Below are 26,855 nucleotides of genomic sequence, written 5' to 3' on the forward strand. Positions count from 1 at the left end.
TCAGCTAAAATGGAATTGGCCAGACACACATCTTAGAGCAACCAGTGCCCCAGGGAACACAACACCCTCTGGGCAGCAAAGGAGCAGTGATGCTTTCTCATGAGCCCTGCGCACCCCATGCACAGTGATGTCAATCTAAGTGCTGCACAGTTGAACCAAGAGTACAACATCCACATGGAGGGTAAGGGCTGCTCTGCTTAGAGCTCTTTAAAAAAATACAGTCTCTCTGTACATTCTGCCCTTTTAAAATACATTAATTGCCATGGAAACAATGCTCTTATTGGTATGGGAGCAGCCTGGTGGCCTCCACAGATGCAAGATAAAAATCAATGAATACATTGAAATCCAGGCATTTCGGGACCTTTTGTAGTTTTGGGGCTGGTCACTGTGGGCACACACATGAGAAGCTCGCAGAATGCCATCTCCTATGGAGAGAAAGCAGGATGCAACGTGCAGTGACATCTGTGCTCGCTTGGCGCAGCCCCGCATGGATGGCAGTCCCAGTGCTGATGTCTTGTGCTGGGCCACAGCTCCTGGTGCTGCTCACACCCCCATTGCCAGCAAACAGAAAACCTTGTCTTCACACCAAGCAGCACCCGTGGAAGGGCTGTGGGTGCCCTCCCTGCCCGTGGCCATCCCAACACAGGGCCAGAGCTGCCCTGCTCCCCACCGTGCCGCCCAGTGCAGTGCAACCCGTGCTGTTATCAGGCAGTGACAGTTTCCGCCATCAGATTCCTCCTGTCCGTCAGGAAAGCTAAATAAGGAACATCGTTCAGGCGGCTGCAGGAAGAGGGGAAATGCAGGGACATCCGGCCCAGCTGCCAATTTTTCCTTTCCCATGAACCACCGCTGACCTCCACCAGGGAGAACCTGGACACTGAGACTGGCACCGCACCACTTTGCTTAACCCTACTCTGTGCTGAGCACTGCCACCATCACGGCACCACGTTCACCCCACCGTGGGCAGAGAACCATTGTGCACGGGGCTTTGGATGCACCAAAGGATCTCAAGAGCATCACTGTGCTGCTCTGGGTCCCTCCTTGCTCACACAGGCAGGTCACGTCCCACCTTTCCCCTTCATCTCTGCTCACTACACAGCTCTGTCCATTAGTGATGGACGATGCAGACAAGGGGGGTCTGCAGCCCTTCCCATGCCCTGTTTGGGGATACCCCTGGTTTCTTGCTGCCCTTCCCTGCACAAAAGGCTTTGTTTGGTCATTCTGCGACCAGATGGAAGAGAATACACTCGGATGTCTCATGCCATTCCTCACAGCCCTGTCCCATCACTTGGAGCCTTTCCAGGACCCCCTGCACTGATCCTCCCCATTAGCACATGACGTCCGTCCCACAGCACCTCCACGCTTGGCCCTAACCATGCTCACACTGGGAGGCGGGGGCAGAACCACAGCAAGAAAAACAATTAGCACGTGGGAGAAGCTGTAAGGTGAAACACCAGTCACTGCCTCAGACCTGTTTCTGATCCCTCAGCACAGAAACAACTCCAGGACAGATCTCTGCCTTTAAAACCAGGGGGGACTTTCACCGGGATCCTCCTTGCCCAGTTGATCGCAGGCCATGTGAGCGCTAACAATGAGCACCACAGATGGGCAATAACACTTTGTGCTGAAAACATCACAACTATTCCAACCAGAGAAAAAGCCCCCCTGGGGCCCGGTGAACCCTCCCTTGTAACAACATGAAACGAGAAACAAAGGTCTGGGATAGCCAAAGGCAATAAAACCCTGGAATTAATTTAACCAGTCACTAGATGCCAATGCAGCTGCAGCAGCATTTCTTTTGCTGATGAAGGTCTTGCTTTAAGTTCAGCTCTGGTGCAGGGCATGGTCCTGGGCTCCTCCACTGGACCCTCCTAGGGCAGTGTCCCCTTGTCTGTGTGCGGACTCACAGGAGCAGAGATGTCACCGTGTGCCTCAGCCCCAGGTGACACTGTGCTCCTCATCTCCCCACCACAACCACCCACAGGGAGTCACTGTGCTGTGATTTTGCCCATCCTGCCCAGCGGAAGAGCTCTGTGGTGTCGGGTTCTCACAAGGAAACCACCATAACCACACCCCGGGCAGTGAGATCTGGCTGGCACAGAGCTCTTAGCTTCTGCCCATACCTACAGCACCCCCTGGGCTTGGTGCGGCCCTGGGTGGGATGAGCATGGTGTAAATATGCAGCGTCCCACAATCAGAGCCCCCAAACCTTTGCCCTGGTTGGTTAGTGCTGTTTAATCAAGCAGCCTGAATGCAAAGATGCAGGTGATGCTCACTCTGCGGGTGCACCCCGTGGGGCTCATGCTGCTCCCCAAAGCCACCGAGAGCTAAGCACCCATTAATGGCCCCCACCCCTTTAGCACAGCGGCACCCTGAGCACCACAGGTGCTTCTCACAGTGCAAGAAGTGGCTGCCTGGCCCCGGCCCTGCTGCTGTTCCCATGGGATCCTGCTCTCCCTTCCCTCCCCAGGAACTGCCCCGAGAACAGCCTGTTCCCTCCTGGAGCACCTGCCCTTCCCACGCCTGCCATGGAAAATACTACGGGGCTGAGATCCCCCTGGGGACTGGGATCTCATGTGGAACCGAGGGGCAGCATGGAGGCTGGGTGGGCCCCTCCTGGTTGGGGTCATTGTGGTGCCAGGGGTGTGCCCCCATCTCAACCAAACGTCAGACTGAGCTCAGCCACCAATCTCCCTGCAGCAGCATTGCACGGGCAGCGAGCTGCAGGCTGGCATGCCAAAGCCAAACCCCAGGGCAGGGAGAGCACCTCATTCTCCTCGGGTTTTCCCTTAAGCAAGAGGCAACGACTGCCCCCTCCCCAGCACTGCTGTCCCAGCCCTTGCTCTGCTTCACCACCAAGCAAATGGGCTGAACCAGAGCAGGGCTTGCTGCACACTTCCAGGTTTTCGTATGAAGGGGTGTTGCTGAAATGACCCATGTTTATTGCTTGCCATAAAGCAACTGCTCCAAATCACATTTGTGAGCATAAACGTTGCTGCTGGCAGGGGCTGGCCGTGCACCCGGCCGGGAGGTCTGTGTGCTCCGAGGAGGGCAGCAGCAGCTGCCAGCACCATCGGCTCACATCCTATACAAGCATGGGCCCTTCCTGCACACCATGGGGTCACACTGCAGGAGTAGGGCAGGGTGTGAGCAATCCCACTGCTGTGCATGGAGGTTGACCCTGGGATGCTCCATCCTGGGGTCACTGTGCAGCTGGAGCATGGTGAGAGTCCACCTCCTCCCACCGAGCAGGGTAATGGGGTGCAGCACCAGGACAGGCTCTCCATGGTCCCAAACTGAACTATTGCACCATACACACATGGAACAATCTCACATTCACATCCCCATTTCTGAGTTGGAAGCAATGAAAAATTGATTTTAGCTAAAGCAGGATGGAAGGCAGATAAAGCAGATGATCTTTAAGGTCCCTTCCAACCCATGCCATTCTATGACTGTCAGAAGGGTACGGTCCCCTGCTTGAGCTCCACATCACCCTTCTGCGCTGCACTCATCAGGCAGCACAGCAGAACTCCAGAGCAGCGTGCAGCCCTGGGTGAGACCCACACAGAGCCCCGCACCACTCCCGGCACCTCAGGGAGACGGAGGGACGTGGCACAGCCGTGCGCTGCTTTGCAGCCCATTAAAGAGAGCTGTGAGCAGCTGTGCCACCCGCAGCAGGTCCCTTTGTGGAACCGGAGCCTCCATATCACTGTGGGCACGACGTGCTGGCAGCGCCAACTGCAGCGGTGCTGCCCATAGTCCGCTCTGCACCACCACACCCAGACCCACAGCCCTCCCGGTGAGCCAGAGCTGCCGCCGACAGTGAGTCACTGAGCCGAAGGCGACAAAAATTCCAGTTGAAGCCCCGAATTTGTTTCCCCCCTTTCCTCCCGTGTAACAAACTTCCCACTGGTCTCGCTTCCATCTGTAGCGTTCGACTCACACCAGCTTCCCGGGGCTGTGCTGCCCCATCCCTGGCGATGCCCCGTCGGTCCGCACCCCGCGCTCAGAAAGGAGCCGCATCCACCTGCCCCACGCCGCAGCCGCGGGTTCAACTCGCCGCACTCAGCCTCCCACCAACCCTCCGCCCTGCGGTGTCTAAGTCCCCTGGGTGGGTCACAGCGACCACCGCGAGGAGGGTCGGCAGCGGGCAGAGCGGCGCACGGACCCGCTCCCCCTGCCCTGCTCCCAGCACAACGCCCGACGCTCGGACCGGTGCCTCTGCCTACGAACAATAACGGAGCGGAGCGCGGGTCGCCCTGCAGCCGCAAAGGAATCCCCACCGTAACACGCCGAGGACGTTTCCCCCACTCGCACCGCGCACACCCGCGATCCCGGCACGGCGTCACGGCCGTCGGGGACAGTCGAGGTGCGTCCCATCGGGGCTGGGAACTGCGGGACGGTGCGGGGAGTGGAACAACCCCATAAGCAGCAGCTCCCTGTATCTCCACGGGACACCCTCGGAAGGGCCCCGTCGGGGCAGCCGCACCCGTCACCCCGCCGCAGGTGCCCGGGGCAGCCCCGCAGCGCGTCCCGCACGGCTCACCTGCCTCCGAGACAATGCCGAGCCACAGCCAGAGGGGCAGCGTGCAAACTCTCTTCATCTCCGGGGCTGCGGACTATTCGGTGCGGAGCGCCCCGCGCCCGAGCTCTGCTCCCGGCGCTCCCCAGCTGCGGCGACGCGCGGCGGCGGGCGGGGAGGGAGCACCGGGGCCGCTTCCTTTTCCTCGGGCCGCCCGCCGCCCTCCGCCGAACCCCGCGGGGCGCCGGGCGGGTACGGGGCGGGGCGGGGCGGGACGGGGCGGGCAGCGGGGATGGGGGGTTAGGGGGGTGGGGGCTGCACCTGCGGCTCCGGGCAGCGGCGGGGGGTCGCGGCTGTGGGCGTCGCCCCTGTAGGCATCGCCCCGAGTGTGCCTCCCAGCCCCGGGCTGCGCACCTTGCGAGTGGATGCTCGCAGCTCCCATCTGCACGCGTGTCTGTGCGCTCCATGGAAGCTCACGCCTGTGCACGTGCGGTCCTGCACACCCCCCTCCCCGAGGACACACCTGTGTGCACACACACACACACACACACACACAGCTGTTCCTTTAGGGATTACGGACCACCCTCCTGCTGGCCATCCACACGCACCAGCAGCAGCTGCGCTGCTCTCAGCACCCACACACCTCCCTAAGGGCATACAACAAACCCTCCTGCTGGCCGTGCACCCCGCGATGCTCCATGTATCCCACACACTCCTCTCCTTTTGCTCCTTTTCCCAAACTCATCTTGCACACCCCGGGGCACAGCAGTGGGATGCCAGCAGGGCTCTGGCGGTGGCACAACATGGCTGTGGACATGGAGGCGATGCTGGAGCTCCAGGAGCACATAGCAGCCCTGGCCTCCTGCTCACGTGCCCACCAAGCACCGAATGGATAAATAAACACAGCCCCACGCTGCGCCCCACGGGGTTGTTAGTTATGCACGCTTGCAGACACCAAATAGAGAATAAGATCTTGAATAAGAACCATGTGCTCGTGGCTTCTAACAGGCATGAAAACCTCTTGTGTGCTCAGCTGCTGTCGCTGCCAAACCTGGGGAAGAAATCACCCCGTCCCTTCCCTGGAGCTGTCAGAGGGAACCCAACCACAGCCGTTCTTTTATCCCAGCACCCTCGGCCCGTTGATGGAGTCTTTAACCCTGGGAGAGCTGGATCATAGAATCACCGAATCGTTAAGGTCGGGGATACCTCGAAGGTCCCCAACCCCAACCCATCCCCACCGACCACGTCCCTCAGTGCCACATCCCCACGGTTCCTGCAGACCTCCAGGGGCAGCGAATTCCCACCTCCCTGGACACCCTGTGCCAGCGCAGCGCTGCTCTTTCAGAGAAGGAAGAGCAGAGGGTGCGACAGGGGCTGCATGGAATCCTCCGGTACCCCAGATACAACCGAGTTTGGCTCCCGCCCCTCCACCCTGCAGCCCAGACACGGCGCTGCACTGAGCGGCCCATCCGCGCTGCCGCCTAACGGCAGGACACGGGGAGGGCTCGTCCCACCGCGACGGGGAATTTTCCATCACAAACACCCGGTGACTGCGAGACTGGTGGGACCTTTCCATTGTTGCCACCCTGGGAAACAAAAAGATCCGATTTTACCAGCTCGCCTCCCTCCTGCACGCGGGGATGGGCGCCCAAGGGAGCAAAACCTTCCCCAAAGCAGTGGGATAGAGACGCAGTCACAGCAAGAGCTGCCAGGCTCTGATCAGCCCAAGGCACAGCCACGCAAACACCACACCAAGGTGACCCCGAGACACCTGGGGACACAACAAGGTAACCCCCAAGGAAAAGGCAGCTGGTTGCTGGACCAGAGATGGATGCTACTCCTCAGCTTACGTAGGGCTGTCCCCATCCCCAGCTCCTCATACCCAAACACAGGGCCAGGTTGTAAAGGTCACAGCTTTCATACAGAGTCTGGTATCTTTGCTCCACAGTGGTATGGTTTATTAGCAAAATGCATTTCTGAGATAGCATTCAGAGGCAGACAGTATTCACATGCAGGGTTGAGGCTCATAGGAGCACACCACCCATGTTCTGGGGAGGGGAGAGGCTTTCCCCTCCTTGCAGGACTAGGCAAGAACATTACATCCCAAAACACAGTTCTATCAGTGAGCAGCATGCTGTGGTTCCTGCATGCAGCACAGCATGGGGAAGAGTGCACGATACCTCAGGAGGCTGCTCAGCACAGGCAGTTGGGACAAGCAGGTTTTGCTGCTCACCAGCTCTGCTTTTGGCAAGAGGGAGGTGTAGGAGGTGGCAGATACGGCACACGCTGCCGGGAGCTGCTCACAGCTCGTGCAGCCACAGCTACCCACAAGAAGCACGGGCAGCAGCAGCACTGGATGCCTCCTCCTCCCTGCTGTACTCATTGCCTGCCAGCTCCACTGCCACAACAGGGACAGCTGCCACTTCTCCTGTGGCTTTAGGCAGTTCAGAGAGGCAAAAGGCTTTGGCAGCGTACACTGCAAGTACCTGGGTTCTGTTCTGCATGGGCACAGAAAGATGAACCACACCAAGGAGGAATTCACAGGCTCCAGCCAGCACCTTGGGCTGCACTTCATCTCTGCTTTGACCCTTCAGAGGGATGCACACAACTCCACACATGCCAGGCTTAAAAATCACAGCAGCCCAATCTGCTGGGCATCCCGCTCTGGAAGCTCATGGCCCAGGCTGTGCCACAGTCCAGTCTGGCTGAACCCCACAGCCTCCAACCCAGGAGCAGGTACAGACACAGGAGCCCATCTAACAAGCTTTAACGTTGGCCAAGCAGAGTGGAGCTGTGCCGGCCCTGCGCCGTGCACAGAGCTCCCTCTGCTGCCGGCAGACAGCACCTGGTTAACAGCTCTTAAACAGCACAGCAAACGCATTTCTTTCCCACTGCTCACTTAAAACACAGGAGCGGAGGCAGGGAAGGGCAGGCAGCCCCGGTTCTACACTGAGGGGAGTTTCTGATGATGCTGCAGGGGCACAGCACCCCACTCCCTCCAGTGCTCACAGAGCCAGGTGGCAGATGCGCATGGGCTCCACGTTGTCCCTGCCATCACTGAAGCAGGTGCTGAAGAAGGGGCAGTATCTCTCTGCTGAGACCTCGTGGAAGGTGAAAAGATGGGACATGTCCTGGGCATCAAAGAAGGCCACAGTGCCCTCCTGGCAGTCTAGAAAGACCCCCACTTTGCGGGGGGGCTGCTTGGGAAACAGGCGCACCCAGGGGGTGGCAGTGGCCCAGTATTCCGTCTTGTTCCTCAGGCGAAGCGTCCAGTAGCCATTCTCTGGGCACAGCTTCACCTTCGCTGCCCGGTTCACAGCCTCAGCAGCCACCCCCAGGTCCCACTTGGTTTTGCTGCCCACCCACACCTCCCAGTAATGCTGGCCGCAGTCAAAGGTGCGTGAGGCCATGACGTTGACACACTGCTGGAAGCGCCGGGGGCTCCTGGGGACGGGCTGGGCTCTCTCCCGCTCTGTCACTGCTGTCAGGTCTCTGGAGAAGACCAGGTTGGGGTGGGCTGACTCAGGATCAAAGGTGAGTGAGGCTGGAACTGTGGAGAAACCAAGGACAGAGTTTATGGGTTACACGTTTCTCCTTGCAGAACATCTCCAGCCCATCCATCCCTCACACCCATCCACTCACCAGGGCAGATGGACTGCAGCATCTGCCTCCAAAAGATGTACTGCAAAGGGCCACCATGGCTGTCCCGGTAGTGCTGCAGGTCAAAGGCAGGCAAAGGCTTGACACTCACTGAGGGCCTGGGCAGAGAGAGTGGTGGTCAGTCCTAATGCTGAGCTGCTGGCAAAGTGCACAAGAACAACACTCAGGAGTGCAGCAGATCATTGTGCACAACAGATTTGGTGAGGACTAAACACAGATTTCTGTACCTGTGACTTACTACCCCTGACACAGCACACAGCTCAAGAGTAGAACTGTGATGGACTGAGTGGACAGAGCTGGAACCAGCAATGCTGCCTGCACATTACTGACCCACAATAGCTACCACCCAGCACACCCACACCCGTACACAGGCCAGGCCGCATCCCCAGGCAGAGAACGGATTGGGATGTGCTTCTCCATAGCAGCACTGGTCCAGGAAGCACTACCCTCAGCTACTCTCACTGCTCAAACTTGCCCTTCAGCATCAGTTTTGCAGACCCTTGAGCCATGAGAAGCTGCGAGAGAGCACAGAGAAGTCAAAGCAATCAAATGAAGCCTGCAGTGCTGCCCCGCTCCCATTTGTAGCATGCACAGCTCTTGCACTCTGCAAGCAGCCTATCTCCTGCACACTCCTCTCCAGTCAAGCTGTCTCAGCACGCACGTTCCCCAGGGAGAGCATCTAGTGTGTGCTGGGGACCAGCCCCCACCTGGCACAGCACCAGTTGTCTGCTGAGCGGCTTGCAGTGCTTTCAAAAAGTCAAGATAAGAGCCCTCCCTCACATGGTCCCAGGCAGAGACAGAGATAAGCAGAGAAATCAGCTTCTTTCATGCCAGACACGTACCTGATATCCAGGCTCTCCACCTGCAGTGAGGACCAGAGAGAATTAGCAGTCATTGTCTGTAATTCACGCAGCTGCACAAATAAACCCCCTGTCCTGACTTCTGCTGTCACGTAGCAGAGGAAAGAAAGCCACCAGGACCTCTTCCACCCTGGGGAAAACTGGCTGGGCTCTGAGGCCTGGGAGACTTCACTGTGGTGACAGAAGGAGGAAGGGCTCCGAGACCCATCACATCCAAGGGATCATTGTGTCCCTTGGTAGCTAAAAACTCCAGACTCAAAGGAGTCAGGAAGACAACCCAGAGGGATGGCAGCAAGAGCAACTTCCAGCTACAGCCTGGTGTGTCATTTAGGACCACATTAGTGTCTAGAAACAATCCTCTGCCTCCTGCCCGAGCCAGCCAAGCACGCTCACCTCCAACAATGACACCTCATCCATGTTGCTCAGGGTCTGCTCTAAGCGCTCCATGTCTCTCCGCAGCACTGCCATTCCTTCTTCCAGCTGGTGGACATCCCCATGCAGCTGTGCCAGCGCCTGCTCCTCCTCTTTGCCTAACTGTGCCAGCACAGCTCTCTCCTCTTCCTCCAGGATCTGATGCAGGCGAGTGAACTGTGCCCGGATCTTGAAGTTCAGCTCCCCAGATGCTTTCTGAGCAGAAGACAACAGTAATAAGTCTGGCAGTTAAAACACAGACAGATGAGAGATGGCTGGGTACATTTCTCTACTCTAGGAGCCCTAGAAATCAGTTTCAGACATACCCACAACATTTTGGAAGAAGGAGACATGGACAACTCCTGAGGCTGCATACAGCCATAGGGATAGCCAAACCCTACTGATAGTTCTGTTGTTTTAACTACAAATCCTTGCACACAGGTGGAAGCTCACAGCCCTCTCCCACATCATCAGGAATTGACTTACATTTTATACTGGAGCTCTTTTGTTTTCCTGGAGCTGCCTGCTTCGTGGTCCAGGTTTGGATTCACTTCACAATGTCAGACACCAAACAGAGGTTCCTAACACTGGTAACTTGCTGCTATTTACCTCCAAACACCTCAGTTTCAGAGGGCCCCTGTTTGTACTAGAGAAAGCTGTGCCAAATAATCTCTGTAGTTAAGGCTGATAAAATCCTGTTACAATCTCCTCAGAGTGTTTCCCCACTCTAAACTGTTTGATTGGCCAGTCAACATTGTGGTGTTCTCACTACCTTCCTTTACAAGATACAGCCAACGATGTTTTCTTGCCTCTTTAAGCTTTTAATCTCTAAGAGCAATCTTAGTCCTCGTTATTTTCTAGCTGAGTTTGCCAAAACTCACGTCCCCTTCTACCACCATGATACTGATCTCACTCAGAGTGTGCCCCCAGCTTTACCAGCCAACCATGGTACCTCAGCCTCTTTTGGCTTTAGCAGATGCTTGTGCTGACACACCAGATCATACTCGAGCCTGAACATTTTCTACCATCAGTTTAATTGTACCTCTGAACTACTTGTTCTCTTCTCAAACCCTTTATTTTCTTGTCTTTTAGTACTTCTATGCCACTCAACAAGGAAGCTTACTCAGCCTGTGGCTGTACTTGTCTCAGAGATCAATGACGAGCAGGCAGACCGGTACCACTCAAGCATGGAGAGAAACACTAGAGAAACACTCGGGCATATCACATCCTCTCAGAGCTGCACAGTAAATCTAAACAGTCCTTGTAGCAAGGCCACTGCTCCCTGCAGCATCACTGGTGCTGCTGATCCAGCCCCTTCAGCTTCGCTGCCTGCCCTCCAGACACATAAGAGGTTTCTACAGCTTCCAAGAATGAACCCTTTTCAAGGAATCATCCTGCTCATTGAAGAGGGGCTGCTCAAGTGGCAACACATGGACATACAGCTCCTTCGTGAATGTTAACCCAGGGTTTAGAACAGAGCAGGGATGCCTGTCAAGCCTCAAACTTTACTCCACCAACTTGCAGCCGGGCTGGCTCAAGCACAGGACAGCTGAACAGAGTAAGAAAAGGCAATGAGATTGAAGAAGCTTCTATGGGCTTTGCTCCTTGTTCACTCTGTCTTTACCAGTACTGGGATTACAGATGGTCGCTTTCCCTTCTGGAAAGGCATCTCAGCCACTGGCCAAATATCTGTGCAACTGCTACAGCAACCCAGCACCACCCAGTAGGGCACACGAGCAGAGCTGGCTCAGGCACTTACAGTCAGGCTGCAGATATCTCCCTGCACTGCACGCTTCTGCTGCAAGAACTTCTCCATCTCCTTCTGATGAGCTTGTAAAGCTTCTTCCAGGCGCTTCTGCGGGAAGGAGGAAAAGAAGATAATCCCATTTCATTTCCTTGCTGCAACTCAAGAGCAAAGCAACTCAAGGCCAGCATCGGAGGGAGGACACAACTGGATTTCCCTTAGGGGACAGACTTTAGCAATGCCTGTTGTGACAGGACAAGAGGAAGTTGTATCAAATGGGCGCTTTAGACGGGTTATAAAGAAGGGTGATATGGTAAGGGCGGTGATGCAATGGCACAGGTTGCTCACAGAGGTGGTGCTGCCCCATCCCTGCAGAAACACAGGGTCAGGATGGAGGGGCTCAGAGCACTGATGGTGTCTCTGCTCAGTGCAGGGGGGTTGCACACATCCCCTCCTCCCCCCGGCGCTCACCTGCACGTGGTGGCGGTGCTCCCGGGAGCCGCACAGCCGCACCTTGTCCACCAGCCCGGCCAGCAGATGGTGTGTGCGGAACGTGGGCCGGGGGAACTCACGGCGGCACTGCGGGCACGACGCGACGCGGGGCGTGCTGTGCCAGTAGCGCTGGATGCAGGCCCTGCAGTAGTGGTGCATGCAGTCCAGCATCACGGGCTGCTCGAACAGCTCGTGGCAGATGGCACAGGTCAGCTCCTCCCGCAGGCTGTGCTCACGGCCGACCGCTGCCATCGCTGCCGCCCTACAAGGCCCCTCTTCTTCCTTCCTTCCTCTACGGCAGAAGCCGGGCAAAGCAACCTGAGCCCTAAAAGCTCCTCCGGACCCCACGAACCGACCCGGCCCAACTTTGAGTCCTCGGCCCCGCGTGGATTGACGTCCGGTTTGACCGATCACCGTGCGAACGCTCAGCCCGCCCCGCCATTCATTGGTTGGGAGCTGAGCCCCGGAATGGGGCCGGGCTCCGGCATGTGATGCGGTGACGTGGGAGCGGGACGGGCCGGCGGCGGAGCTGCGTTATGGCACATGGGGCAGAGAACAGCCAGCAGGATGGGAATAGAGAGAGGAGAGAGAGGAGGTGAAGGGAGGTAACAGCCCCATAATGAACACGGTGTGACCTCAGCTGCAGGGACATGATTTAAAGGGCTCGGATGGAAAAGCAAGCAGGAAATGAAGCAATGCTCGGAGATAAGATATCTTTGGATAAAGAGCTGGAGGATAAGGGTGCCCAATGGTGGGACGTTATTTGCCAATGTTTTTTCTTCCCAGACCCAAATCACAGAATAGTTGGGTTGGAAGGGACCCTTAAAGGCTGTCCATCCAACTGCCCTGCAATGAACAGAGTCACCCACAGCTCCGCTGTGTGCTCAGAGCTCAGTCCAGCCCAATACTGAATGTCCCCAGGGATGGGGCATCCACCATTGCATGACTATCCACCACCCAAATGATGCCAAGACCAGAGCTGTGTGCACTGCAGCTGCCCCATGGCCCCAAGCAGAACCCACACTGTGGATGCTCAAACCATCCCAATCATGGCATGGAAGAAATGTCGGTGTCATTTCGTCCCACCTGTGTCCAGGACCATCTGGCTTGGGGTCAGTGTGGACCAATCTATCTTATGCTGCACACTCTGCACTGTGGAACTGTGGGAGAGCTGAGCACACAGCACACTGCTGACGGCATGTGGGAAGCAGGTCCTGCATCGCGAGTGCTGCCTCATGATGTTTTCCCCAGGGATGCTCAAAGAACTCATTTCTAAGGGTCAGATCCACGTGGCTGCTGAACTCCCCAGCCCAGCCCCATGTAAACCACCCCTCCGGGCTGCCAGGCGCTCTGCCACACCACGATGTGACATTCCCCATGCCTGCATTCCACCCCTGCCCTGCAGCTCCCTGCACCTAGGCGCCATCCACCAGGAGATTCTGCAAATATTAGCATTTCTTGTTTGCCTGTTTATCCTGAGCTGTGCATGAAAGCCCTCTGATGTTCCACACACAGCACAAAGCAGCTTTCCCTCCCTGCCATGCACTGTGCCTGAGCCCTTCAGCCAGCCCCGTGCCTGGCCCCCAGGTGATGCTCTTTAATGTTCCCCTGCTGTTTTTAGTGTTTCTGACCTCAGGGATGAGGGGAAGGTCATCCTGAGCTCACCTTGCAAAATTGGCCGGACAGGCTTGGCTGCTCAAGGTGCTCAAGTGCTTTATGGGTTATCATCCATATTCCATGGCCAGCACACAGCAGCTGTGAGCTCAGCCCTGCAGTCACAGCACAGCCCCACGTGGCCTTTCCCTGGCTGGTTCCAGGCTGTTTGCTCCATCATTGCTCTCATTAAGGAGGATCACAGAGCCCAGGTCTGCACAGCATCCCCAGATGTCATATATGAAAATCTTCAGACCATTCAGCGGAGATGGAGGGAACTCATTTACTGTCATGCAATCCTCGTAATCCAAGGGATTGTTCAGTAGAAGACCACATGAGAAGAAGACCTCTGAGTGCAGCATTGCATGCAAAGCATGAGTGATTGGACTCAAGTGTTCCCCTTGGTTTTGCTATCTCAGAAAGATGCAGGTGCCACAAAGGCAGCCTGGCTGAAGCTGAGCTCAGGGCAGGCTTTCACCTTTGGGATGCTCCCATCATGATCTTACCATGGGGAGGAATTGATCTATCTTGGAGCCCTTTGCTACCCACTCAAGGTTCACCAGTGGATGTATGCACAACAGGAGCAGTGCAGGTTCCTCTTCCAGGGGAATAAGCCAGCGTTCTGCCTTGGGTACCCTGCAGAGCTCTCCCTTCTCTCCCACCACCAGGGCTGACTCTGCAAATGGTGTCACAAATGATGTCCCAGAAGGCTGTATGTCTCTTGCCCAGAGCAAATGTCACCCCAAAACTGTAATGTTTTCCCCATGGGAAGCTGCAGCTACAGGCTGCAGTGACTGGAAGTGCAAAGCCCAATGTTCCCGTGCCCCTGAAGTACCTCTAAAGCCCAGGGAGCACCCTGGGCACCCCTCTAAAGCACTTCCTCCCTCCCCACCCCCAAATGGGTTTCCAAACAGATTTGCAGGCTCCAGATCTCTGGTGTCAGTTCTGAACTCCTCAGTGCAGGCAAAGGAAACGCTGCTCAGCTCATAATGAATTGCAGGCACGCGCTCCCCTGAGCGGCTGTTTGGAAGCTGTCCCACGCTGCTCGTGCCAAGTGTGCTGGCCAGGGAAGCTCAGCAGTATTAGCATGTCCCAGCTAATTAGGGCTGTGAGCTGTCCTTTTCATCGCCTGGAAGAGCTGAAAGGAGGACAAACGCAGAGCTCTGCCTTTATATGGCTTTGTGCACTCTAGAACAGCCTGTGCGTGCTCCGCTCCTGCCCTGGGGACACCAATGTTCCCCGGGGGGGCTCAGTGTCAGCCCCATCCTGCGGGGCCAGACTTGTGAGTCACGTTTCTGGGGGCACGGAGCCAAGAGGAGTCCTGGCCAAATGCTGGATCTGCCCTTCTTGCCAGGGTCCCGTTCTCACCTCAGTGGGGTCCCCAAAGGAGCAGGAGAGATGCACACAAGATCCAAAGCCTTCAGTCTTGCCACCAGCCCATCCAACACACATGACATGGTTTGTCATTTGGGAGCGAAAGGCTTGCTGCAAATCTGTGACTTCATTGGGGTCGTGTAGAAGGAGCAGCATCCAGCCTGGGCGGGCGAGCCCCTGGCAGCAGCACATGTGACATGGAGTGATATCAACCAGTAGGAAAGAAATCCCACAGACAGAAGGAGCACTTCAGGGCTGTCCCAGCAGGGCTGCCCCTGCTGTTCCCACAGACACCCAGTCCCCTGGTGCACATCACCCACTGCTGTCACCTCTGGTCTCAGCAGGGAGCTGGGTGTCACGCAGTGGTTGCCCAAAGTTGGGCAAGGAGTCCGCTGTGGGCCAGGAATCACACTCCCACCCCAGAACTCAGCCAGATTTCTGGTTTATCTGGAGGACAGCTTGTGTACAATGTATCATATTTTTGCAATCCCGGCTCTGAAGAGCTTATCTGACTGCAATTATCCTCTTCTGCAGAAGCTGTTTTCTAGCTGGCTCGGTACACAAACAACAAGCAACATCCCTCTAATAAATGAGGCGAGCTCTGAGCGCAGTGACTTGCAGAAACAGCAGCTGAAGGCACAGCGGGGCTACTCAGTATCCCACTTTTCTGCCTGCACATGAGCTGGGAATGGGTGAAGACCCTCTTCAGTGTCAGCCCTGTGAGCCCTGTCTGTGTGCTCCCAGGAGCTGAAGCACTGTTTCTTCCTTAGGGCACAAACCCCATCAATTGCTTTCCGCATGTTCTCCTCATCCCTGGCTCCCTGACCCTCATCCTGGTTATGCCTGCAGTGCCCCCATCCCTTCCTGCCCCAGCACAGGGCAGGTTGGTGCATCACTGCAGCAGGTCGCTCCACTATTTCAGCAACACCTTATCCCCACTGCCACTCCTAAACTACTTCCAGAGGTATTCAGATGGGGACAAAAAGCAGTTACAAAACGAGAACCTGCTTTTCAATTCAGAGAGAGCGCAGACAGCTTTCTATCCTCCCTCCCACCTCTGAGCAGCTTTGTGGCTAATTTTGTTCCCAAATGCATCGCAGATTCCCAAATCCTCTGCATCCGTGAACTCGGGGGCTCAAATGGAAAAGTGGATTTTGTGTAACCACAACCTGCTGCTGCTTCTGAGGCTGTTCGGCAAACACAGGCTTGACACCACAGGAAGGAGCAGTGGAAATATTTTGGTTACGTGCAGGTGGGATTAAACAGATGCTTGAGAAATGAAAAGCTGCCTTTTTAAGTATGTCAGCGTTGCAGCTCCAGATGAAGCGGGTTGAACTGGAGCATCTGGAAGCCTTGGTAACAGATTTCTCAGCAATTTCTCCCCAGGAGCGATCAGATAATGTGCTTTTCATGACAGCAGAGGAGCTACAGAGTGCAGCTGGCTGCAAGGTGTGCAGAGTGAGGACCTGCTTGCTCACAGAGACATGGCACATCGTGGGCCGATGAAAAGCATCCCTCTCCTCTGCCCTATTTCTCGGCTTTTTGACATCGTTTTCACTCCCTGGAGCACAACGTTCTCAAATGAGCATGTGAGCGGACTCGCTTTTCCCTAATCAAAGCCTGTAGCTGCTGGGAAAGGCTTTTGGGCTGCAGTGATGGTTTGAGCAATCTCAGTGTGCTCAAAAGAACAGGAGGCTCCTGGGACACCCATGTGTACAAACCCCCAGGCCACAAGGCTGGAGCAGTGCAGGCATCAGTCCCAGCACCTGTGCTTGTGGTTATGGAGCTTCAGGGCCATGCAGGGGAGCATCCTCTGTGGGTCACCGACAGCTCTCCCTGCCCGCGCTCTGGCCCACCAAGCACTACTGCTGACAAAGTTGTCTGCATGGTTGGAGAGGTGATGCTTGGCTGCATGGTGGGTTTTGGTGCTAACCCCTCTGCTGAGACTATGGGAGAGGATAAGGTTGGGGATTTTCTCTAATCCGTGAGTTAAGAGCTTGCCTTTGCTGACATCCAGCAACCAGCATGTGCCAAAAATGACTGGAATGCATCCCATGGTCCTGATGAGGATTCACAGCTCCAGGCTGAGCAGTTTCTCTGCTGTCCATCAGAGCTTCTCACTGCAGTGCATCCCAGGGAAGGGAAGAGCAGGGAGCTGCAGCAAAGGACTCTGGGGAACAGACCAGAGAAATCTTTCACCATGGGGGGGGGGAGGAGGAGAAAGTCTCTCCCTTATGCAGAAATCAGCCTCATGCTGCTGTAAACCCTGGAGAAGAGGAGAATCCATCTGCCAGGAATGCAGGGTCTTCTCTGCCTTCCAGAGCAGCTCAGCCAAAACTCCTTGGGGGAGAAGGCACAGAACTCCCAGGCAAGGGCTGTGCAGGCAGCGTAGCAGTGGTTGCCTGGAGATGTGTGAAAAAGAAGAAGGGGGGGGACTCACAGGGACCCCTGTCTGAGTCTTGGGTCAAAGAGCTGCTTGCAGAGGGGCTTATTTCAGGATTGCTCTCAGTCTGAGACACTGAAGCTTTTTTTTCCTACCACATCACAACTTTTGTGGCATGAGAAGGCAGTTGAAATCCCTCCTTTGTGTTCTCATAAGGAAAAGAAGAACAAATTCCAATGTGTGCATAAGAAGCAAAGCTCCCCTGATGTCCTTGTGTTGTTAATGGGAGCTGAGGGGGCTGTTCTCCCCCCTGCCCTCTGAACACATCTCCTTGCCCAGGTGAAGTGACTCAAACATGCTGTCCAGGTTGGAAACCCAGCACTGGAAACAAACCTGACTCCTTTTCTTCAAAGGAGAAAGTTGGCAAGTTAGGGAGCTTTGTTCCTTCTGCTTCCCTGTGATGGCTGCAGGGTGCTTTCCTGGGCTCCTTCAAGTTTAGATTACACTGGTTTAGATGTGCTGCTGCTTTGGGGCCTCTGTCCCTCCAGGTGTGTGGGCAGTGCTGAGGGCCCTAAAATGAAGGCTCGCTCTGATTCCTAGCTCTGGAAACTGACTCTGGAACAGAGACAGACATTGTTAAGTGACTAAAACAGCTCACCATCACCTAGTAAAGGTGTCACAAAGTGACAGAAGGGTTTGCCCCCAATGCTCCTGTGGGTGCTGTGTGAGCACAGAGCAGAGGTGGCTGTGGGGGGGATGGCGAAGGCTCTCCTAGGATGTGGGACCTGCAGACCCCTTGCTTACCCTCCCTGGCTGTGACCCCAGCTGGGATCCCCAGCCCAGCCCCAGTGCTGGGGAGCTGTGTGGTGGGGTGGATGGATGCTCGCCCAGCCGGTGGCACAGCCAGATCCCAAAGCTGTCCCTGGAGAGGGAGCTGGATGTGGAGGAAAAGCTCCTGTCTCCACGATGCAAGAAGCCCCTCAGTGGCTGAGCACTGTATAAACAGCAGCAGCAGGCTCCCTCCCCCTTTCCATTTCTGTTTGTTAAACACACGCTCCCTGCCTTTCTCTCATTCAGGAGCTAACACGACATCCAGCTTTGTGAGACGGGGGCTGTCAGTCACCCCACAGAGGCAGCAGGGCACCGAGGCTTCCCCAGGTGATGGAGCACCCCGCAGCAGCCCCTTGCCTGACTTCCTTGCTGTTCTGAAGCCAGTTGCAGAAAAGTGCTTTCCACCCTCTGGCCACAGGTTGACTCCAGGAGAGAAGACAGGACGGGTCCCAGCCTGCGATGAGGCCATAGTGTGAAGCGAGTGGTTCCATACCAGAAGGACACAAGGTGGGTCATGGAGGGGTGAACTGGGTCTGGGTCTCAGCTGTGCTGCATGGTTCGAGCATCCCAGCATCCCTGGGAGAGTGAATCCAAGGATCCTGAGAGCTGGAAGAGAGAGAAAGTGAATCAGAAATACCGTGAGGTGAGTTTTGAACAGTCCCCACGCAGATGCAGGGAGCCTGGGGAGTGGGATGCTGAGTGAGAGCAGAGCAGGGGGCTGCAGAATCCAGGCAGGTACAGCTTGCTCAGCGCAGCTGAGATGCTGAGAAACCCCCTCTCTCCTGCACTCAGCTCCTCGTGTCTACCTGCAAGGCTAACAGCTATTTGCCAGCTTCCCGGTGCTGCTGAGGGGGCTGCACACACTGCTGGTGCTCAGCACTGCCCTCGGGGACAGAAGGGCACAAGGAATCGGAAGGCTGTAGGAGGGAAGTTGGTGCTTGATTGCTTGATGCTCCGCTTGCATGTTGGCTGTGGAACAGAGCTTCTCCTGGTCCTGTCGTAACATGTGTTTCATCAGAAAACCGAGTTTCTGGTCTGTCCCAAAGCAGGATAATGGGTTTGCTCCCTGGCTGTTCTGTTAGTGGGGTTGCTGTCTCCCTCCTCTCCCCTCGTCTTTATCTATCCCAGACTCCCAATCCTTCCCAAGGCAGCAGACCCCCCAGGGCAGCTGGCTTCCCTCAGCAGAGCTGCCTCTTCCCTCTGCAACCCTCACGAGGTGCACAACCCCATCACACTGCGCTGTCTCAGGACAGCATGGCTCTGTTCCCACAGTGTGTCCTGCAGCACTGTGTCCCTTCTGCCATAACACTGTAGTGGGGCAATTACCCCTTCACTGGAGATGGAGGGGCCCAGGACGATTTCTACCTGCTCTTCAGCTTCAGGATATAATTCCAGAGCTGCTGCTTGCCTTCAAACCAGCACATCGCACACAGAAGGCGAAGCCCCCTCCCCTCCATCACTCACACATTGTATTTTCATGCAACTCCTCCCATCTCTTTTTGGCCACTCTAGTTATCCCAAGAGATGCTGCCTCCTCTCTCGTGGTGAGTGCAGGAGATCGGAGTAAGGGAGCCTGGGCTGTGTTCCCAGCCTGACGTGGACTCTCTGTGTGGCCTCATGCAGCTGGTTAACCTCTGTATTCTATTTTATTGTGTTTTCTTCCCTTACGTGCTGTGCTGGAGCTTAGGCAGAAGGGGGCTTCACCTACCTGCTGCTGAGATGGGGATGAGATGGGTGCACCAAGGCAGGCTGCTAGAGATGAGGGGGTTTGACGGAGCTGAGCTGCTTTGGAGAAAGGACACAGCATGGAACAAATCCTTGCGCCAAGCCATAAAACATCCATCAGCCTCAGCCCTCACGCTCCAGTGCTGCTGTAGAAAGAGATCGTGGCTGTCATCAGCCAGGTTGGGAGCAGAAAACAGGGGATGCCTGAGTGCCTCCACTCCTCCCTTCCCAGTCAAGGACAGCCGTGACAGGATCATGATTCCTGGCCACACTCTGAGCCATTTTTGTCCCTACCTCCCTCTTTTCTGTGCCCTTTGTTCCCACACAGCATGCCTGCTGGTGACCCAGTCCTGCTGCTGGGGAGAGAAAAAGAGATTTCTATCATCCAGCTCTGGCTTAGGTGGTATTTCTGCCTCCTCCTGGCCTCCCTTTGCTGTTTTCCTCTCCCAAAAGCAGTTGGCTCTCAGCTCCAAGGATTTTTCCATCTTGCCTGGCAGGCCTGCTGTGCACGGGCAGCAGCCTGCACTTCCATTACTCACTAGAACAGACCTCGGTCCACTCCAACAGCATCCCTGCGACCTCCAGGCAGCCCCTGGAGATTGAACACTCATTATTACCATTTTGCCTCTTAATTAAAATGCCTTAATTGATTTTTAATAGCTCCCCTTCAGAAAAAAAACAACATCAAAAAACACAAAGCAAAGCAAATCAAATAATAGCTCCATTAAGGCTGTTTTGTTAGGAAGCGAAACAGCTCCAATAGCCACGACGTTCCTGGCTCCTCTCTGATGGGGGGTGGCTTCCAGTCTGCAGCAAAAGGAAACAGCCCCAGATGTGGTCATGGGATGCAGCAGTGTGCTGGTGGTGAGATGGGAAGGAGGGAAGGGAGTGTGTGCTGGTGTCATGCCAGGATGTGGCCAATGAATATAATCAGGACAGGCAAAAAAAAGGAGGTAACTAATAGCAGAGATAAAGTGAGGTTAGACAGCCCAGGAGGTGTACAAACCCAACAGAGAAAGCACAGCCCCAGCACTGTGTCCAGCACACAGCCCTGTTTGGGCAGGGCGATGACTTTTGCTCTCTTGGTGGAAATAGGGGAAGGTGGGGGTGCTGGGGCCATGGCACCCCTCCCCTCACAAGGCAGCAGCACTTCAGAGACACAGGCGCTGGGAAGGAGCTAGTGATAGAGCTGGCTTTCCTCCCACTGCGTTTGGACTGCACAGAATCCCCTCTGTGCCAACACTCGGCCGTTCCGATGGCACCAAACCCCAACCACAGGTTCCAAGCTGAGTCACTTCTGGCTCACTGACCAGGGTCTTCACTCCTAGAGCCAGATCCTCACCGACATTTGTGGCACGGTGAGAGGCTCGCTGACGCTGGGGCTTTGTGTCTCAGCAGCAGCTCTGCGGGATGCTTGTTCACAGCTCCGGCTGTTTGCCTGTGCATGGCTCTGCAGCACGTGTGCTTCCCAGCAGGAGCTCTGCAATGCCAGCCACTGCCTGGGGATGCTCGGGTGGTGGTGGCTCCTGTAGAAGGAGCAGCATGGGATGCTCCTATTGAGAGAGGGGGACAGATATTGTCATCTGAAGATGACCAAGAGGTCCCACATTTTTGCTTTGTTTAAATCAGCTCCCAGCTGTGCAAAGCCCAGCCTGAAGGAGCAATAAGGCAGCATGCAGAAAGGCTCAATGAGCAGATCTTGTCAGGACCTACAGCCTGGTCCTTGCTGACTTTTTGCCTTGTACAACTGAAAAACAGAATCCCAGAAACTCATGGAAAGCAGCACAAGCCCTGATTTCCTTGGGGAGCTGGCAATCTTCTGATCATAAGCTCCAACTAATGGGGTAAATGGGAAGGCAGGAGGGTGTCACTGCCCAGAATGCCGTGTAGGACACATCCATTAAGTCTCAGCTCTTGCAGACACTCTGTTGTGTCCTATGCTCTCACTTCTGCTGTGTCTGTGTTCCAGACCTTCTCCTCCCATCTGAGGGTGCCAGGCATGGGACTGCTGGAGGGAGCCAACAGCACCCTCACCATGGAGAAGCTGGCAGTAGATGAGAAGCTGCCACAAGGCTGGCACACCAAGGACTTCGTCACTCCCAGCCTGGATCTCTCTGGGTCCCGCAGTGTCATGATGGACAGCACCAAGATCCCAGGGGTCCAGGTGGTTCTGATTGCTGCCTACTCCCTCATCATCCTCCTGGGGTTCATTGGCAACTCTTTGGTCATCTACATCATAGTGAAGTACAAAACCATGAGGACTGTGACCAACCTCTTCATAGCTAACCTGGCCCTGGCAGACCTGATGGTGGACACCCTCTGTCTGCCTTTCACCCTAGTGTACACACTGCTGGATGAGTGGAAATTTGGAGCTGTTCTTTGCCATCTGGTCCCTTATGCTCAAGCTCTGAGCGTCCATGTGTCCACTCTGACCCTGACTGTAATTGCCCTGGATAGGTATCGATGTATTGTGTTCCACCTGGACAGCAGGATCTCCAGGAGGCTCAGCTTCACCATCATAGCCATCATGTGGCTGGCTGCAGCCATCCTAGCAGGTCCTCTGGCCATCTTCAGAGAGTTCCGCTATGAGGAAATCCCATCCATCAACCTCAAAATGGCCGTCTGCTCTGAAAAATGGCCTTCTGGTAATAACAGAGATGCCACTATTTACAGCCTGTCCATGCTCCTCCTGCAGTACGTTTTTCCTCTTGCAGTTATTTGTTATGCTTATACCAGGATCTGGTTCAAGCTGAAAAACCACGTCAGTCCCATGTCTCGGAATGAAAATCAGTACAGGAGGAGGAAGACCACCAAAATGCTGGTAATGGTAGTCGTGGTCTTTGCAGTCTGTTGGTTACCTTTCCACATATTCCAGCTTGCCATCGATCTTGATCTGGTTCTTATCTTCCATGAATACAAACTGCTGTACACTGTCTTCCATGTGGGAGCCATGTGCTCTACATTTGTCAACCCCCTGCTCTATGGATGGATGAACAAGAACTACCGGAACGGCTTCCTCATGTTCTTCCGCTGCCAGAACAAGCCAGAAAGCATCCACACCGAAGGCTCAGTAAGAGGGAGGTCATACATCTTCAGGGCCAGCACCCTAAATGGGAGCATGAAACACGCTGCTGCCAATGGACCCACAGAGGTTTAAGGATGGAATGCCCAGCTCCAGGACTGAGGCTGACTGAGTGGAGACATTCTTGGTGATCTCCTTTTTTGAGAAACATTATGTAGCTACTGCAGCCACATAGAAATACCTCTTGTATCTCTCAATACAATAAATTTGGTGTATTTCTCTCTGACCACGCCAGTGATTTTTTTCCTTTCTCCATGTGTAAGTGATGCATGCAGGATCAGCACAAAATCATGGAAGGGGCTTCCACTTATCCAGCTAAATGTGCCCTTTCAGGCATTCCCATGCGCCAAATTGAGTTGTTCAATCTTTTACCTCCCCGTACACAACACATCAACAGAGAACCAATACTGTGTGTGCTTGTTTGCCTGCATGGCAGTGATGCATGCACCATCCTCCAAAGTGCCCAGAGGGTTGTAAAGCTTTTCTCATAGTGGGGTTTCAAGTAGTACAGGTCTGTACGCAGGTGCTTCTGTTCAGAAGTGACCCACCTGCATGTTTGTTACAGGAGGGATGTCCTCTGTGCACAGACATGAAGGAAGAAGAATTCTTTCAAACCAAACTTTGTGTTCTTCTTCCCAAGGCTCTGTCAGCTGGTGACATATTTTTAGCTCTGCCATCAAAGGAAGCTTGATTGCTGCTGTGATCTCAGCAGCTTCTCATTGGTGCCATCTCCAAAGTCAGTGTTCATCAGATTGGAAAGTAACTCCCAGATGCAGGATTGGAACTCAACAGACTTCCTCATTAAAGATAAGAAGAAAAGAAAAACTTTGATTTTAGGCCCTCAGGGGAACAAGGATCAGTGGTAAGAGCACTGAGTGCACCCACCTGGGTCAGCTGCAGGGCCATCACACCTGAGTCATCAAAAGGTAACCCCCAGCGGGTTTGCCTGCAGACCCCCTGCTGTGCCTCCTCCCAGGCTGACCTGCTCCCAGCCTCTGCTCTCCACATTGGCTCCTGGCTGTTTTGCTGGTGAATTTAATCTCTCTGCTATTTCTGTCCTCTGATCTCCTCCTCCGCTTTCCTAAATAGGTACAAGAAAGTGGCCTCTGCTTCCTTCCAGGGAGACACCATCCTGGCAGGAAGAGGAGGATATTCTCCTCCACAGCACTGGTAAATTCCATCCCTACCTCGTGAATCGGTCATTTCTCCACCCCAAGGAACTTTCCCTGTGTTTCCATCAGACTCCAAAGCACAAGGAAACGTTTATTTTTCAAAAGCAGCTTAAATGGGTGGAAAGAATTCAACTACTACCAATAAACACTTCAGAAAGTGATTTACTATGCCACGACAGATGTCAGAGTAAAGAAACATAGCAATGCAAGCCTGGAAGCCCATCATACTGCCAGATGAGATGGATGAGGAGCTAAGCTGCCTCTCCAGGGCTTTGCCAAAGGTTTTGTCCTATGACACCACGCACAGCACCTGACCGCAGGGCAGGGCAGATAATGACATTATGAATGGCTGTTTAATTTTGAGCCTAGGCTTTTAAACTAAATATGGATAAATAAGTAAATAGATCTGAGCTCTTCTCAAATAAATACTGGTGATGGCATTTATAGAGCAGAGGGAGAAAACCGAGAAGGAGAAACTATTTACATGAGTGTAACAGCAAAGTTCCGTTTGCTTTATTTAATGCACTCCTGCAGCTTTACTAATGGATTTCTGCCTATGAGCTTGCTGTTCCTTCCCTGCTATTTGGAAAAGTTACATCCTTCCACATCCAGGCAGGGAAACAGCCCTCAGCTGTGCACACACCCCTGTGGAAAGCTGTGTACACAGCCCCATGTCCATTGCTGAACAGAACAGAAGGCAAAGACCAATAGAGCAAGATTTCTTTGCAAAGGCTGCTTTAGGTAAATAAACATGCTATAGGCTCTCACAGCTGCCTCTGTCTATCCTGTGCAATGATCACTCACGTGCCAAAAGAACACAAGAAGAGCTGGGATGTGGCAACATCTTCATTTAAGAGAGCAGTGCAGGTACCTGTTGTTCCTCCTTACAGGCTGCTCGAGGAGCCCTCAGAAGTCCCAGAGCCTCATATCAAATTGCAGGCCTGACAAGGCAGAGCAGAGGCTGTGCTTGAGGCTCTCAGAGCACTGGAAATTTCACCTCTGCAGCACATAGTTTGTTCAGATAATTTCTTCCTATTTGATTTCCCAGGTAGATATGTCTATAACAAGCTCATGCTTACACAGAGAGCAAAGGTTTGGGGCTTCTTTTTTCCCTTGTCTGGAGGCAATACATGCAGCAGGAGTTTAGATCAATGCAGGGTGAGAGGGGCTCTTCGCTCAGGGCTCTGCTGGAATCAAAACCACTCCTGTGTGTCCCCATGCTCCATCCTGCTATTGTAAAGGCCAGCTCCATCCTTGTGGCTCTCTGCCATGCAGGAACATGTGCCCTCTCCCATTGCCCACAGAAGCCCAAGCGAACAATGTCAAATGGCACATGTTTTATTCAACATGCCCCCAGACGTACCAGCAGAGACACTGCTCCGAGCTTTCCATAAAAGCTCTGCAGGGTCTGTGTGAAGAAGCAGCTTCTCTAAAGTATGCTAATAAAAGAGTGGCTGGAGTGCCATTCTGCTGAAGGAGATCACAGGCAGCTCAGCGTTTCCCTTGATATCAGGTGTTAATCTTATCATTTCTACAGCAAACTGTGTCTGAAACCAAATTAGCCCTTTGTTTGGGCAGGAGCCATAGAGTTGGCGCTGCCTTTGCATGCCTTTGTCTCTCAGCTCTGTTATTGTGTGATTTCATCCAGGCTCTGAATGCGCTGGGTTTGAAATAAAGCCTCAGAATCAGCTAATGTGGTGAAAATCAGAAATCACTGCAGTAATCCAGAAAAGGAAAGGGCTGCGTGTTCAAATGTGTGATTGGAATTTGGTCCTTTGCGATTGGAAAACAAAACATAACAAAAAAGCTCTGTCTTCCTTTCAGTTTTCCCTTATCTAGTTTGAGATTCTCCAAGTGCCAAAAATAATACTGCACATTACTGCCAGAACATTTATCTTCGAGTTGAGCTCATCTCAGCTGAGGGATTTGTTCAGAAGGGCCTGGGAGGGGAAGAAGGGCAGGTTTGTAAAGTCATCATTATCTCTGGTCTCTGTTCTGTGAGTTACAAGACAAATCTAAAGAAGACAAAAAGTCACTCACACACGCCACTGAAGGTACCAATTTACCTTCAGACAGCACAACCTCTGTTTCATTTTCTATCCAGACACCCCAACACCCTTTGCCAAAGCGCTATGTGAATATGGGGCTGAAGAAGGCTGTAGGAAAAAAGCATTTTTCTGCTGCTAATAGCAATACCTTAGTGTTACTCACAATCTATTACCAGCAAAGAATGCTTTTTCTGGTCTATGTTCTACTCGGTGTAATATAGAAGGAACAGTTCCTCCTGTTGCTCACAGGAGGAGGTCTTCATTAGTTCAGTCCTCTCCAGCATGGCAGCAAAGACCGGGAACATTAGAGGAGCAAACCTTCTGTTTATAACCAGCTTATTGAAGTGCATGAACATGGAGTTGTCCCTGTGCCATTCTGCTCTGTCAGTTGCTCTGACAATGTGCCACAAACTCTGATACTGTTTGCATCCAGGATGTGTATCCAAGGTGCTTCTCCTTGCTGCTGTGTGGGAGGAAGAGGGTCAACGGGTCAAAGAACGAGATTTCAAGACATTAAGAAGAGGATGTGCCCCTGGATGGATTTTGAAGTAGGCTCATTCTCCTAGAAACCACAATAGTTGTATTAGAGAACTTAGAGGGAACCCTCTGTCTGGACCACTGGGCATCAATTTTTAGGTTTTTCATTTACTAATTAATCCTAGCCCTCTGTTACAACCAGAAAGATTAACGCAGCGGAAGGGTAATACAGGAGTGTAACAACAAACGGACCAACATGGATAGGTTGCTATGTCAAAGGAAAAGCAAAGCCACTCACCCACCTCTGAAGATCTAGGCTTGCAGGAAAGACTCCACAAGGGAGGGACCTCCAACCAGAGATCCTTCCCTAGTGCCTGTCAGCCCTTAAATGAGGTCTAAGAGAGCTGCAGCCAGGCTGCAC

General features: G+C 54.0%; 3 protein-coding genes across 8 annotated transcripts in view; 1 reads left to right on the top strand and 2 right to left on the bottom strand.

Moving 5' to 3' along the window:
* Positions 1–4,771, bottom strand: part of FLT4 (fms related receptor tyrosine kinase 4) — a 45,632-nt gene extending 40,861 nt beyond the window's left edge. For all 4 annotated transcript variants that reach the window (XM_085518747.1, XM_085518745.1, XM_085518746.1 and 1 more), the window contains exon 1: positions 4,547–4,771. In XM_085518747.1, coding sequence (XP_085374873.1) covers positions 4,547–4,604 — 58 coding nt within the window. In that variant the 5' untranslated portion in view covers positions 4,605–4,771. The remainder of the gene's footprint in view (positions 1–4,546) is intronic.
* A 1,685-nt stretch (positions 4,772–6,456) lies between these two features.
* Positions 6,457–15,206, bottom strand: LOC107320151 (zinc-binding protein A33-like). 3 transcript variants are annotated; one of them, XR_014935414.1, is made up of 6 exons: positions 11,669–15,206; positions 11,213–11,308; positions 9,436–9,669; positions 9,025–9,044; positions 8,165–8,317; positions 6,457–8,072 (listed from the first exon to the last, which is right to left on the bottom strand). XR_014935414.1 is itself a non-coding variant. In XM_015875741.3 (6 exons), exons 1-6 carry the CDS (start codon positions 11,939–11,941, stop codon positions 7,528–7,530), a joined length of 1,284 nt encoding a protein of 427 aa, XP_015731227.2. In that variant the 5' UTR covers positions 11,942–15,206; the 3' UTR covers positions 6,457–7,527. The 3 variants fall into 3 exon arrangements, 1 of the variants encoding a protein (XP_015731227.2); XR_014935413.1 differs by having other exon boundaries at positions 8,165–8,320; XM_015875741.3 differs by having other exon boundaries at positions 8,165–8,280.
* Positions 15,207–18,139: 2,933 nt separating this feature from the next.
* On the top strand, positions 18,140–22,963 carry LOC107320152 (neuropeptide Y receptor type 2-like). The gene is made up of 3 exons (XM_015875742.3): positions 18,140–18,257; positions 18,349–18,437; positions 21,625–22,963. The coding sequence occupies exon 3, from the start codon at positions 21,655–21,657 to the stop codon at positions 22,810–22,812; it is 1,158 nt and encodes a 385-aa protein (XP_015731228.2). The 5' UTR covers positions 18,140–18,257; positions 18,349–18,437; positions 21,625–21,654; the 3' UTR covers positions 22,813–22,963.
* The last annotated feature ends 3,892 nt before the right edge of the window (positions 22,964–26,855 follow it).

The sequence above is a fragment of the Coturnix japonica genome, chromosome 18 (assembly GCF_054131305.1).
Source record: "Coturnix japonica strain WE chromosome 18, WE-NBRP24, whole genome shotgun sequence".
In the NCBI taxonomy this organism is placed as follows: domain Eukaryota; kingdom Metazoa; phylum Chordata; class Aves; order Galliformes; family Phasianidae; genus Coturnix; species Coturnix japonica.

Excerpts from the sequence above, each read along its gene's own strand:
- LOC107320151 (XM_015875741.3), bottom strand. The coding sequence starts at position 11,941 with ATGGCAGCGGTCGGCCGTGAGCACAGCCTGCGGGAGGAGCTGACCTGT. Across the intron at positions 9,045-9,435 it reads ATGAGGTGTCATTGTTGGAG|GTGGAGAGCCTGGATATCAG; the intron begins GTGAGCGTGCTT and ends TCCTCACTGCAG. Across the intron at positions 8,073-8,164 it reads GCTGCAGTCCATCTGCCCTG|TTCCAGCCTCACTCACCTTT; the intron begins GTGAGTGGATGG and ends GTTTCTCCACAG.
- LOC107320152 (XM_015875742.3), top strand. The coding sequence starts at position 21,655 with ATGGGACTGCTGGAGGGAGCCAACAGCACCCTCACCATGGAGAAGCTG.